Source organism: Pseudorca crassidens, chromosome 3 (genome assembly GCF_039906515.1).
Source record: "Pseudorca crassidens isolate mPseCra1 chromosome 3, mPseCra1.hap1, whole genome shotgun sequence".
NCBI lineage: Eukaryota > Metazoa > Chordata > Mammalia > Artiodactyla > Delphinidae > Pseudorca > Pseudorca crassidens.
In genome coordinates, this window is record NC_090298.1 from 31978553 (window position 1) to 31992157 (window position 13605).

General features: G+C 47.1%; 1 protein-coding gene across 3 annotated transcripts in view; it reads left to right on the top strand.

Moving 5' to 3' along the window:
- Window positions 1–13605, top strand: part of EGFLAM (EGF like, fibronectin type III and laminin G domains) — a 170560-nt gene that overhangs the window by 133652 nt on the left and 23303 nt on the right. For all 3 annotated transcript variants that reach the window (XM_067730551.1, XM_067730552.1, XM_067730553.1), the window contains exons 14-17: window positions 3328–3453; window positions 4569–4812; window positions 8314–8425; window positions 12537–12653. In XM_067730551.1, coding sequence (XP_067586652.1) covers window positions 3328–3453; window positions 4569–4812; window positions 8314–8425; window positions 12537–12653 — 599 coding nt within the window. The remainder of the gene's footprint in view (window positions 1–3327; window positions 3454–4568; window positions 4813–8313; window positions 8426–12536; window positions 12654–13605) is intronic.

Sequence of the window (13605 nt, forward strand, 5' to 3'; positions counted from 1 at the left end):
GCTCCCTGTACACATGACCTGGCACCTCCTTCCTCCTACTCTCAGAGTTGAGAGTTCTCCTTTCTCAGACTAACCTTTTCATCTACACTCTGCACCCATCCTTCCCTATGTTCCTGGGACCTTGCTGCCGAGGTTGTCACTTCTCAATAACCCAAGGCTCTTAAGCTTTCGTATGCCATGGACCCCTTTGGCAGTCTGGTGAAATCTATGGACCTCTTCTCGGAAGGATGTTTTCAGGGCTTCCCTGGTGGCGCAGTGGTTGAGAGTCCGCCTGCTGATGCAGGGGACGCGGGTTTGTGCCCCGGTCCAGGAAGATCCCACATGCCGCGGAGCGGCTGGGCCCGTGAGCCATGGCCGCTGAGCCTGCGCATCCGGAGCCTGTGCTCTGCAACGGGTGAGGCCACAGCAGTGAGAGGCCCGCGTACCGCAAAAAAAAAAAAAAAAGAAGGATGTTTTCAAATGCAGATAATAAATATACATGATAGGAAAAAATTATATTGCAATAAAGCTATATAGTAAAGTTCTGTTATTATAATAATGTATGTGCTTCTTTATAAAGCATTAAAGAACAGGATTCTTCAAAGGTGGGTGCAGTAACGACCATGCTGTCAAAGGAGCGATGAGAATAAATGATGTTTTGAGATACCCGCAGCAAATGGAAAGTGATTCGCCCCATTCTCAGGTCCATTAGGCACAATTCACAAGAACTGCTAATACTGGAGATTCGTTACCTCCCTTAATAAGTAAGGGAAATACTCAAGTCCAGTTAGAGATCATGGAAAATAAAGATAAAGGTTTTTCCCCATCAAAGTTCATGGATGCCTTGCTCTAGCTTATTCACACCCACTCAGGTCCTCTCCAGCTTCAACCAGTGCCATGTTTCCGTGAGCCTGGACCCTTCTGATTCGGGAACCCTGGGGACTTGTCTCCTCTCTTTCAAAACCTGAGTCCAGCAACCCTCCAGGCCCCCTGTCAGAACTTCCTGTGCTGGGGTTCTGCCTTCCACTGCAAAGCAAAGCTGCTCCCCTCAAGCTGTGAGTGGTTCTTTCTTTGCAAACCCCTCCTGGACCTCTCAGCGGTATTCACTTGACTCCTCTCTTGGCTTTTGCTTCCCCTGAGCTTCTGGGAACCCACCTTGTCTGGGTCCTCTGTGTCCTGCATCTGTTCCCCCTTTGTCTTCTCTGCCAGTTCCTCACCCTCCATTGGTGCCCTGGGATTTCCAGGGGCCCTTCCATCCTGTCCTCTCTCAAGGAGCGCATATGTGCTTGGTATCAGGGTCGCCCCTACCTTGCTGCGGCCCCTCCAGCCCTCACCTGTGTGCAGGAAGGGCTCAGCAGCAGATATTTCCACCATCACCTTATGCTTAAGTTGAACGAAAGCCAGCTGCGCTGCTCATTGGCAGCCAGGTCCTGTTCGCAGCCTCCCTCGTTTCCTTCCTCTTGCCACTCTCCTTTTGGTCTTCCCAGCTAGAAGCCTTGAGGTTATGCTGGAGTCTCCTTCCACCTTCAACTTCTAGAATGAACTGGCTACTCCTGCTTGCCCTATGCGTCTTTGATTGTTCACTTTCTCTCCATTTCCTCTGCGATCACCCTCTCCAGCCGCAGTTTACCTCCCCGTAGGATTTCTCTCCTCTTTCCCACCCCCATGGCTCACAATCTTGCATACCATTGCCAGCACAATCTTGCTGAAACACTGCTTTCATCCAGTAAACATCTCTGGCTGGCTTTCAACGCCCCTCCCCGTCAACTCCCACCTATAAAAAATAGTTACAAAGCAAATTTGTAAAATAATTTTCCCCATGTGTATCTAAGATAAGCTAAGGACTCCACTTCTTCCTGTGGGACCAGCCCTTCTCTGAGAAAGCCTCCCAGCCCACAGAAATCGGTGCAGCATGGGGACCTGTGAGAGTTTGGCTCTCTAAATTCAAGTTGGCCTCTCTATGGAGGCTGTGGCTGCTGGCAATGTTCTCAGGGCTGTGGCTGAAAAAAAAAAGAGACCACCGTCACTTCTGCCTGAACTTCCAGTGGCCCCCAGCTGGAATTCATAGAGGCCAGCCCACCTGGCTGGAGGGGCAAGCCATCTGGAAGGGCTGTAATCGAATTCTGTTATCAGCTCCTGGAGTGGCTCTCCTCCCCTGGGTACACGGTATGCCAAGCCCTTCCCCCTCCTCCTGAGGAGGCTTTCGGAAAAGAAACGACTGGATCCGTTCAACAAAAATAGATGACTGATGACGAAAGGATGAGAGACTCCCCTGTTGAGATGACACAATCAGGCCACGAGGGTTCCTCATCTCACGGGGCGGTGGGGGGCGGTGGTAGAGGGGTGGAGGGGGGCGGCTACCAGCTCCCACGGGCGTCACATTGGAGACTGTGCGACGCAGAGCTGGACCCCTCGCGGCTCAACCAGAGATGCACCCCTTTGCCTCCATCCCGAGAAAAAGGGCTTTGGTCTCACCTTTGTAGTTCTGGGCCAGGTTGTGGCCCATCTGCCTAATTTATTTCTTATACACAAGGAGAAAAGGAAGAGCAAAGGAGCAGAAGAAAAGCAGCCTGGGAAAAGTCAGTTTGTTTTCACTTCATCTGGTGACCTACACTTGAAAATGACCAAGTGTACCCTTCACGGGTCTCTCCGATGTGTGTTTGGTAGAGAGACCTAACCCATCTGATGTTGAACCTTTCAGCACTTTTTACTTCCGGTCACCTTGCTGTCCTTCATAAGACTGTAACCTTGAGTTTAGAAGTAGAGATTCGGGAACCCCCTGCTAAGGTATTATGGAGCCCCCCCCCCCCCCCCCCCCCCGCTCCAGACAGACGAGTTGACAGTCCAGGGCAGTTAATAAGCTTCGACAAGGCTCCTTACGTCCTTCTGTGCTTATCTTGCTTGACCCAACGTTCAACCAAGAAGGCGGGCAGCACTTAAGGTAATTGGGGCCAAACAAATGAGAACGCTTTTAACATAAACACTCTGCTGACATTGGAGGGATGGTAACACACTCTTGTGAGAACAACAGCGAGATGAGTTACAGGCAGAAACAACTCTGTCATCCCTGTCAGTGGTCATAAAATTGCCCAGTTATTTATTATTTGATTTACTGTGTCGGCCATGTTTTAGCATCCCTGTGGCCCTTCATAAAGAGTAAACCAAAATCAAATTAAAAGGAAGGGAAGTTCCACTCATCCTGAAAGCTGGTTTGCAGTTGTGCAGAGGAGCAAATCAACAGGAGTGGGGCGTGAACTGTATTTGTTCAGAATCGTGAGCTGTGGGCGTGCTCAGTCTGGGACTGGCTCACGTGATGAATTGGCTTTGTCATTCCCATTCTGTATTTAGGGGAATGCAGCAGTGGAATCTGCGATGAAGCCTCCTGCATCAATGGTGGCACCTGCACAGCAAGCAAAGCTGACTCCTACATTTGCCTCTGTCCCCTGGGATTTAGAGGTCGACACTGTGAAGATGGTGAGAAAGAAGCAAGCTGATGACGATTTGTCTGCATTGTTAATTCATGTTGATGTAATTTTTCATCAGTGTACTTTTAGCAAGGTCCCATATATTTTTATGGGATTAATGTTGCTTTGTTGGGAGGGACGGGAGAATCTTTTCTTTAACCAGGTTGGAGTGTCTTCAAGTGTCAGAGTGGCAAACCAGCCAAAGACAAGTTCTCTTTAAGATGTTCCTGGGCCAGGCTGTGGTGGGCTCATCTTGGCCCTCAAATAGCTTTGAAAAGCCTAGATTTGTGTAGTTTGTGTCAGAATTTGAAGCATTCACAGCCCAGGCTCCTTAGAATAGCTGATGGTTTCAGAGCAAGTGTTGGGAAGGTACACACAGAAACATTAACAATGTGATGTTTCTTTCTCTTTGTACTGTTCTGCCGAATTATTCTACCTCTCAATACTGTATATATTGATTATATATATACACATATACGTATACATACATATAAACACACACGCACACACAAATACACACATATAATAATGGAAATTTTGAAAGATTTAAAAGATTTTGGAAAACCCAAGCAGGGTTGAACATGTTTTAACTTTTCTGCCAGTGATTCAGATTTGGCCCCAAGACACCATCCCGGGGAAAAGTTTTTTTTAACACTGTATAATCTCAAATTTCTCGTCACCTAGAAGAGGGCGTTGTGAGTCAGAGTGAGCCAAAGCCATTACACACCATCCTCATATTTCTGTAGCCTAACACACTAACAGTTGATCTTTGCTCACATCACTGAAGGTCAGTGGGAGGAGTGTGCTCTGCCCCACGTAGTCATTCGGGGACGCAGACGCCTGCCTTCTAGTGGCTCTGCTGGGGCCTTAGACTCCTCCACTGATTCCTGCATCCAGCCAGCAGGGGAAGAAGAAAGAGCAAGTGGAGGATGGAGGGAAGCTTTAGGGGCCAGACCTGGAATTCTGTGTACTACTCCCACCCACATTCCAGTGGCCAGACCTCAGCTACACCACCCACCTATCTTCAGAGCAGCTGAGAAACAGAGTTTAGTTCTGTACCCAGGAGGAAAAGAAGATGCTGGTTCTGGCACGGAGGGATTTCTAACCACGTGCTTGTTCTTTCAGCTTTCACCCTGACCATTCCTCAGTTCAGAGAGTCTCTGAGGTCCTACGCTGCAACACCCTGGCCACTGGAGCCCAGGCATTACCTTTCCTTCATGGCGTTTGAGATCACGTTTTGGCCTGACTCGGGTGACGGCGTCCTCCTGTACAGCTATGACACGGGCAGCAAAGACTTCCTGTCTATCAACATGGCAGGGGGCCACGTGGAGTTCCGCTTTGACTGCGGCTCTGGGACTGGTGTTCTCAGGTAAGGGCTGAGACCGTCAGGGTCCCCCTCCCCTCAAAAGCCAGACAACAGTCACTTTGCAGAAAGACAAATTTGTCATCTACCAGCTTGCTCTCTTCCTGTCTTCCCTACACAGTTATCTTTTCTGAAACCTGTCCTGATTCATACAGATGACGTGCTTCCCAGAGATGATGCTCTCCTACTGGCAAGGTTTCCTCTCTTGAATAACTACCCAGTCCTCTCCACCTAAGATCATGCAACGCAATCAGCAGAAACGTGATAAATAGTCAATCAGTACCTTGCTCAGAGCATCATTTAGTGGGCAAATATATGACAACTAGTTTAAAAAGCACCAATAGAAATGTAATGAACAGAAATTTCCTTGGTGACCTCACTTTATTTATTTTGTCCTTTGGAAGTAGTGTGTATCAGAGCCACAATCACTTAAAAACAAAGCTTCCCTGGTGGCGCAGTGGTTGAGAGTCCGCTTGCCGATGCAGGGGACACGGGTTCGTGCCCCGGTCCGGGAAGATCCCACATGCCGCGGAGTGGCTGGGCCCGTGAGCCATGGCCGCTGAGCCTGCGCGTCCGGAGCCTGTGCTCCGCAACGGGAGAGGCTGCAACAGTGAGAGGCCCACGTAACGCAAAAAACAAAACAAAACAAAGCAAAAACATCAAATTATTATTCATCTGCCCTATTCCCCACAAACGTCCTATTGATAGAAGCTTAACAAGTTGTTTCCATTAGATTAAGAGGATTTCAAAAGGACACCGACTTCCTCACCAGCATTGAGTGAACACACTGTGGCGTTACATTACACATGCTCATACGTGAAGAAATACATAATTGTCACGTAATCATTCATTGCTATGCATCAATAGATTGGGGTGGCCTCACTTTAAATTTTAACTTTCCTCTTGCTTTATTTCTTTGGTAGCAACTAGTTATTTGGCATGGCTCTTATTGTTCTCCATATAGAGAAGCTGATAGCAAATCACCAGCAACTGCAAAGACCCTTCCCTGACCATCGTGCTCGTGAAGGCTGTGTGATGACTGGTTTCAATAGCATGGAGTAACTGAGTGCTTCTAAAGCGCTTGCTGGTGTCTGCAGGTTGGGTTCTGGGTTATCAAAACTTTCCTTCTGTTATCTAGTTTGTACTATTCATTGACTTAGCAGATCAATTGTTCCCATACAGTGTGGCAGCGTCCTTGTGAATCCCTCAGAGCCTGCAGTTGGGAGGTGCAGATATTTTTCTTACTTGTTTATGTCTCCCTCTTCTCACTGTGTTGCTCCCATGGTAGTTTTTACCTTCAAGCGGGAGGCCTGCTAATCTAATGCAGGCATGCCTCGTTTGGCGATTTCTTCGCTTTTGAAACCCACTGTGGTGTTTTGTTCAACAGTGCCCTGCAGCAGGAAATCGGTTAGTCCTTGTTGTTGTTTTAAAGGAAATCGTGGGCTGTATTGAATCACAGTTCATATTGCTAGACTGTCATTTCTAGAAAGAGTTTGTCGCTGAGATCGTATAGCCGTGCGTTGCCCTTAATTGCTGATCAGTTTTCATGGCTGATGGGAAGTGCTTACTGCATTAGGTTTCAACAATTCTTTAAAAGGACAGTTCATTTTTGTCCTCAAGAGCTGAATTCCTACACATCAGTGAGCCCTCCCACCTTGGGGAATGGACACTTTTGTACCTCTGGTTATGCAAGAACATCCTATGTCTCAAGACAACTTTGGTGGGTATTTAATTGATTCAATTTACATATGATTATGCAAAACAGTATAAGCAATTCACTTAGAATTATTTGTCAGGTCGAGAAAGGAAGACACCTTGAATATCACCTTGTACTTTCAAATGGCGTCTTCCTGGATGAGGAATGAACAGAAAGGGCTGGGGAGGGTCAGGGCTCATCAGCCCTCCTCCTGCACAGATTGCCTCCTGCCCCCTGCACCTCGACAGTGGCAGCTCCAGCTATGGGGTCACAGTGGAACCTTAGAAGTCCAGCGTTTCCCTCGTTCATAATTCTGTTTCTATTTTTGACAAGAGGTGTTTTTCTTTTTTTTTTTCACATAAGTTATTGCTTCCCTGCCTGTCAGGAAAGGCTCCTGGAAAAAGAATTCTTTAGTATTAGGTGTGATGAAAAGGAGGCAAGAACTCAGAGATTCCAAGGAACAGACCACCGTCTGCTCCCCTGGGCCATCCCCTCTCCAGTGTAAGTGACCACACCGATCACGGTTAGTGTTTCAGACGGCCCTTTGGAAGATGTTTATTCTGAAAACCAGTTCCAAGACTTCCTGCTTCATTAAGACAATTCAGTGAAAGGCTCAACTACAGGAAGCTGCGGAATTGGCCAAATCATTTTAACTTTAGGAAAAGGATAAGGTGGTCTGAACTTGATTCAAAAACCGAGACAACTGCAGTGAGCTCATAATGGCCACAGTCAGTATCACTCTGCTGAGGGAAGCAGCGTGTGGACGGGGAATGACCTCTACGCAACAAGAACAGGCTCAGGCGCCGTTAGTTATTATGGAGATGGGCTGCTGAACAAGATCTTTATTGCATATTGATGGAGCCAAGGTGATTAAATTCTAATTGCTAAGGACAAATGGCAAAAGCATTTGCCAGAGCAAAGAATCAAGTGAGAGGGTGGAGACCTTTCAATAATTGTGCCCATTGGTATTCCTGGTGGGTTTCTAAAGATGATCCAGGACCAAAAAATAATTGGGAGGTTCAGCGAAGGCCAGGAACTATAGAGACTTCTTTAGAAAGACAAATGCAATACTTATACCCTTTTACACACCTCACTGTAAAGTGTAACATGTAAAACTCTTATCAATATCATTAAAACTTCAAGTGTTTCCATCTTGAATTAATAATGGAATTTTTAAAGTACTTTTAATCCTTTTCACAATATCAGACAACATGGAAACTGTCCCCCCAGTATTTTATTATGAAACATTTCAAACACATAGAAAAGTTGAAAGAATTGTACAGTAAAATCCTTATACCCACCACCTATAGTCTACAGTTAACATTCTGCTATATTTGCTTTATCATGTATCTATTTATCTTTATATTCCCCATCCATCCATCCATCCATCCATCCATCCACCCATCTTATTTTTTATGCATTTCAGAGGATGCTACAGATATCAGTACATCAAGGAATCTGTTTTACATCGTAGCCTATATAATTTTCTCTTCTCCAAAGCTTGTATGCAACTCTGATCACACTTTAGCCTCATGTCACCCCTCATCTTGAAAACCAGACTAATCCTACCCCCATTTCAGACTTGTTGTAAGGAATAAGTAAAATGATAAGTGAGACACTTACTCCTCCCATGAAGGGGTCCAGTAAATGGAGCTAGCACTGCTGTGTTTACCAAGAAGGAAAGAAGGTTTTTCTTTTTGCTGAAGGGAGTGAGGTGCCTAAGGTTGGCACGTTTCATGTGAGCCAGATTGGTGGACATTATTTCCAACACCAGTAGTGCTAACCCATGCCCAGTTTCCTTCCTTCAACAGGAGTGAAGAGCCCCTCACCCTGGGTCACTGGCACGAGCTGCACGTGTCTCGCACAGCGAAGAACGGTATCTTACAGGTGGATAAGCAGAAAGTAGTGCAGGGAATGGCGGAGGTAAGAAGGACGTCACCTCCTAACGGCTTATGTGAATGGGGTTACTATTTCCTTCCTGTCTTGGAGATGAAAGTGGCAGCATGATGATTAAACACAGTGCCAGTTTACCTGGGCTAACGACCAAGCTTCCCACTGGGCAAGTTACTTAACTTTGCAATTCCTCAGCTGTGAATGGGGATGATAATAAGAGGGGCCTCATAGGGTGGTTGGAAGGATGGAGTGAGCTAATGCAAACGTAGCGCTCAGAAAAATTGCCCGGCTACCTCCATGCCTCCCAACCTCTGCCTTTGTTCATGTTCGTGTATAAGGAAGTTCAGAACACAACTCCAAGGCAGGGCCAGAGATGGGGTGGTCGCACAGCTGACAGACTCTGAAACCAGACTCACGGGGCTCAAAATCTAGCTCTATTCCTCACCAGTAGTGTGAGCTCAGACCAGTCACTCGATCTGCCGAGTTGGTGTTTTTGCATCTAAAAAATGGGGTAGTGGTGACACAATAATGATGTCTCATAGAGTTGTGAGAATTGGAATAACTGTATTTATAGAACACCACAGAACCTGGCATATGATCAGCACTTTGTAGCTTTACTTATTGTTAATAGTGTGCTATTATAATAGCCTCAAGAGCTCAGAATTTCCACTCAAGTTTATAACTTTCATCCATGATTTTATTTCCAAGGTCATGTTCAAAGGAAAAATGACACTTTTAAGGAGGGATAAGAGAGATTTGCTTTAAACTATAACCTACTGCGATTCTGTACACGTACGAAATTTACAGACCCCGAAAACAGAGGGGACTTTAGATTAGCCAGGCTGTTCATTACAACAGTCTTCATTTTGTGCAGATTTAAAGGGGGCATTGATGAATGTGGGTGTTCTGATAAGAAAATGAATTGATAGAAAAAAGAAAAGGAAGGAAAAAGGACTCTTGGTGGTAAGAGGTATTTGGTTGAGGAGGAGAGAAGGAAGAAGGACACGCATGTCAAGCAGGCAGCTTTGGGGACAGCAATGGTGGGTGGTCCTATCAGAACCAAGGACCTCCTTGGGAATTAGAAGAATCAGAAACTGGGCTCTGCTTCAAGAGGCGAGTACCTTAGAAAACATCCCATATATATTTGTGGAAGGAAGGAAGGGAGAGGAGAAGGGAGGGAGGAAAGATGGAAGGAAGAAAGGAAAGCAGGGAAGAAGGAAGGGAGACGAATAAAAGAAAGTGGATTTTAAAGGGAGAATGGGAGTCACTTCTTGTGCAATCCAGAAAACTCTAACAGCTGACTTCAGTCCAAGATAAGATCAGAAGCTCACAAGCATAGATCTGACTGTGTGTTGACTTAATAATATAAATTCAAAAAAGCATTGTATCGCTTTAGGCTCTAGTTACCAACATCTGTAAAACAGTAACAAAAACTTAGGATGGGGGTGTTTGTAAATAGTGGGCTTAAGGCCTTGGATTCTAAGTAAGGAGCCCTTCAGGAGGCGGTATTTACCATTGGGGTCCAACAGTGAAGAGGTAACACAAAGGTAGAAACCACACCTCCGGTTCTGTTACTACCACGCCAGGGAATGAGAATTAGACAATATGGTAAAACCGTGTCCTCCCTATTGGCTATTTGAACGGATGGAGCTGACCGGAGGGCTGCCCACCTGGAAAGCAGTATAAACATGTGGGAGGGAAGGCGTGGCTGTTGTGTGTGCATTTGAGGGTGGTTCTTGTGAGGCTGCCTTGAGACAGGAGTGGGAAGGCCCAGTGCTTGATCTCCAGGAGTTAAACCTTAATCAGATCACCCCGCAGGGGTCTCAGTGCCTGCAGCTGTCCTGTCCACACCATGTTCAAAGGTGTGGCTGAGAGGGGCAGAGGTCTTGGAGTTTGAGAGATGGGTGGGGTCAGGGATTAGAGGATACTGTTGGGGGCTAACCCAGCCCCTAAGTATCCGGGCCAGATTCCTGGCTGCACTGAGAAATACCAACAGCGCAGGGTGAGCCAAGCTATGCAGACTTAGAGGAAAGGCAGTGCTTCCCAGGGTTCAGGAAAACCCAACCAGGGCGTTTGCTCAGGTTTTCCAACCACTCCCAGCCGAACGGAAGCGGCAGATCCAGGCCCAGAGCATCCCACCGCAGAACAGGCCCGCCTCGGTGGGTCTGTTTGTTTATCTCCTGCGGTCCTGCGTGGGCGTGGCCGCTGCAGCCCCGCCTCTTATCCACCGCCGGTGGCGGGGGAGGATTTTGATGGGCAGCCAAAGGGGACGCCTCTCACCCCACGAGACCCCGCCCCGTTCGCTGGACCCAACCAAGAAACTGCAAGTGTTTTCAAAACAGCCTGCTTCTCTGAAATCCCTTTGACCCTGCAGGCTTCCTGCTTTCCTCCTAGTATTTTATTTTAAAGACAAGATGGAGATGGGTTCATGGGGGTGTGTGCTGACAGCTCCTGTCTGGTTCTCTGTTTCATGGGGCCACAAGAATTCGCGAAAGCCCTTCTTTGATGACCACCCCCCTCCACCTCCCCGCTAGTTAAATAAGAACCCTCGAAGCTGCCTGAAGGTTATTGACGGAAGGCAGTTCAATCTGTTTAATCCAAGACCTCTCTGCTTCTACCTGGCTGGACCCCACCACCGTGAGCGCTCCCCTAGATGGAGCTCCCTCCTCTCTTGTCTCCATCACAACCAGACCCCTCTGGCCAGTTATATTCCTAAAACACAGTCTGACTGTTCTCTCTCCTGCTGAAAACTCATTGCTTTTGGGGTGAAGTGCACATTTTGGGGTGCTTTTGGGGTGAAGTGCACATTTCTATCCATGCATGATCTGGTCCCTCCTTGCCTCTGCCCTATACCTACGTGCCCCCTAAGCCCTGAGTTTGCCCAGTGTCTTTCTCAGTTCTAACTCTCCCTAGTGCACCTCCCCACTCCCTATGTCTGCGGTAGAGTATGTGATGCCCCCTCCCCGCCAGGTGCACCCGTAGTCACCTGGACAGTCCTCACAGGGTTAATCTTACCTGCCCGGTCACTTGTCTGTGTTCCCCCCAGCGTAAGCCTCTGGAGGGCAGGGACCTGGACTTTCTTATTTACTGTTGTTTGTGCAGCACTTAGTACCTGGGACACAGTAGGTGCCCAATAATATTTGTTAAATTATTAAATGCCGCTACTGTTTGTATTTCTTTTGATCATAAAGGAAACAATAACTTATGTTACCCAAAGTGTGTTCATCCCCCAGAGGTCTCAAATGTGTGTTAGCTTAGGACATTTTACTTAATTGAGACTCATGTTTAAAGGAGTTTAGACATTACATCTCACACACAGCTTGTTATCTAGCCCAGCCATTGGGTTTAGGCTGTTGAAATGACCAGAAGCAGGGGAAGCCTTTGGGGATTGACAATGGGGAATTCTCCGAGAACCTGGAAAAGAATTTCTCTGCCCTTGTATCTGATAACAAGGAATGCCTCCCACCTGCCATGCCTTCCCTTTCTCTTGGCCTAAAGAGGTTCTATCTTCACCATTAGTGAATATGCATCCAACTCTAGGCAAAGTGCTAAGTCAGTGGAATCTCAGCCGCCAGGACAGGCTAGACTGTACGGCACACATAAGCCCCAAATACCAGCCCCTTATAATAAGGAGTTATTTCTCACTCACGCTACATGTCCGTCAATGGTCAGCTGCAGCTTTCATCCGAGACCCAGGCTGAAGGAACAGGGCGTGGGGGAAGAGGGCACGGCGAACCCCTCCTGGCTGCGAAAGCCTCTGCCCAGAAGTGATTAACTTCTCTTCTGCTCATGCTTTATTGACCAAAGCAAGTTACATAGCCCCACTTGAGATTGACAGGTTGGAGGTAATCTTCCTACAGGGAGAGGGGTATTGATGATGGAACAGTCTACCATATCCGCTCGCATTTTATAGGTGATGAAACTGAGTCTCAGAAATGTCAAGAAATTTATTTTCCAACAAGTGGTAAGTAGCAATGCAAAACAAGGCAAAGGTCAAGCCAATGTGTAGACATATTGTCATGATGAGTCTTGAGACTGTCTCTGCCATTTGCTCCCTGACAGGGAACCAAAGATACCTTTGGTAATCTTAACCATTTTTTTCTGAAGTTGCACCGTGTTTTGTTTTTTCACCTGTTGGCAGGGAGGCTTCACCCAGATTAAGTGCAACTCGGACATTTTCATTGGCGGGGTCCCCAATTATGATGACGTGAAGAAGAACTCGGGCATCCTCAAGCCATTCAGTGGGAGCATCCAGAAGGTACAGGCTTCCCTTCCTCATGTGTATTGTGTGACCTTGACTGCAGACAGTGGAATTGAGAACTTTGATCCGTGCAAACTGCTGCACCCAAGAAAGAAAGCTTGAGAAATTTTTAACGTTTTTCAAACTATATTTTTTAGTGCTCAGAGCATACCTTTGCAACCCCACTTTCTTATAACGTCTGCTCCTAGCTATATCCAGCAGACATCCCATGAATGCGACTCAGTGAAGATGAATTTGTACGACACATCCACTAAAATATCCTGGGATTGTTGAGGGAGGTACCTGGCACCAGGTCGCTATAGACACTTCATCAAAATGGAAGGAAGAGGATGGAGTCTCATAGGGACTCCTGCTTCTCTTTGGGGTCACTTTGCTTTTTGCTCAAGGCAAGACCCACTTGTTTTTGCCGCCTCCACTCCCATCCCCACCACCATGATTTAACAGTTGTTCATCAATCATGTAACCATATTCTTGAGCACAGATTAAAGTCCTTCCATAGAAGTCTGGAAAAAATCCACTCAGCTAGTAAAAGAGACAGGATGCTGACCCCATTCATATCTGTCTCTTATTCCTTCTCTTGGGGCTGTCCATGATCCCTCCAGTCATGAGATTATGTCCTGTCTGCAACAGATATGCAGGTTGGCCCACCAACCCAGATTTCCAGGACCACCAAACACTGGGGGAAAAGAATTTGAAGAAAAGCACATCCGGTTCCTGGATGTTAGCAGTATCCTGTTTCCCTTTAGCAACCACTGGAGGAATGGGGGCCACCGATCCCTTTCAGACCTGCAGCAAAGCCAGGAGAGGCTAAGATGATGGAGGGACAGTGAGAGAGGAGGGTCCTCTCACGATTTGCACATCTGGACTCTGGGAAGGGCCCCTGGGGCTCTGTACTCTGTATCCCAGTGTAGGGCCCAGAAAAGGGGCCCAGTCAATATTTCCTCTCTCT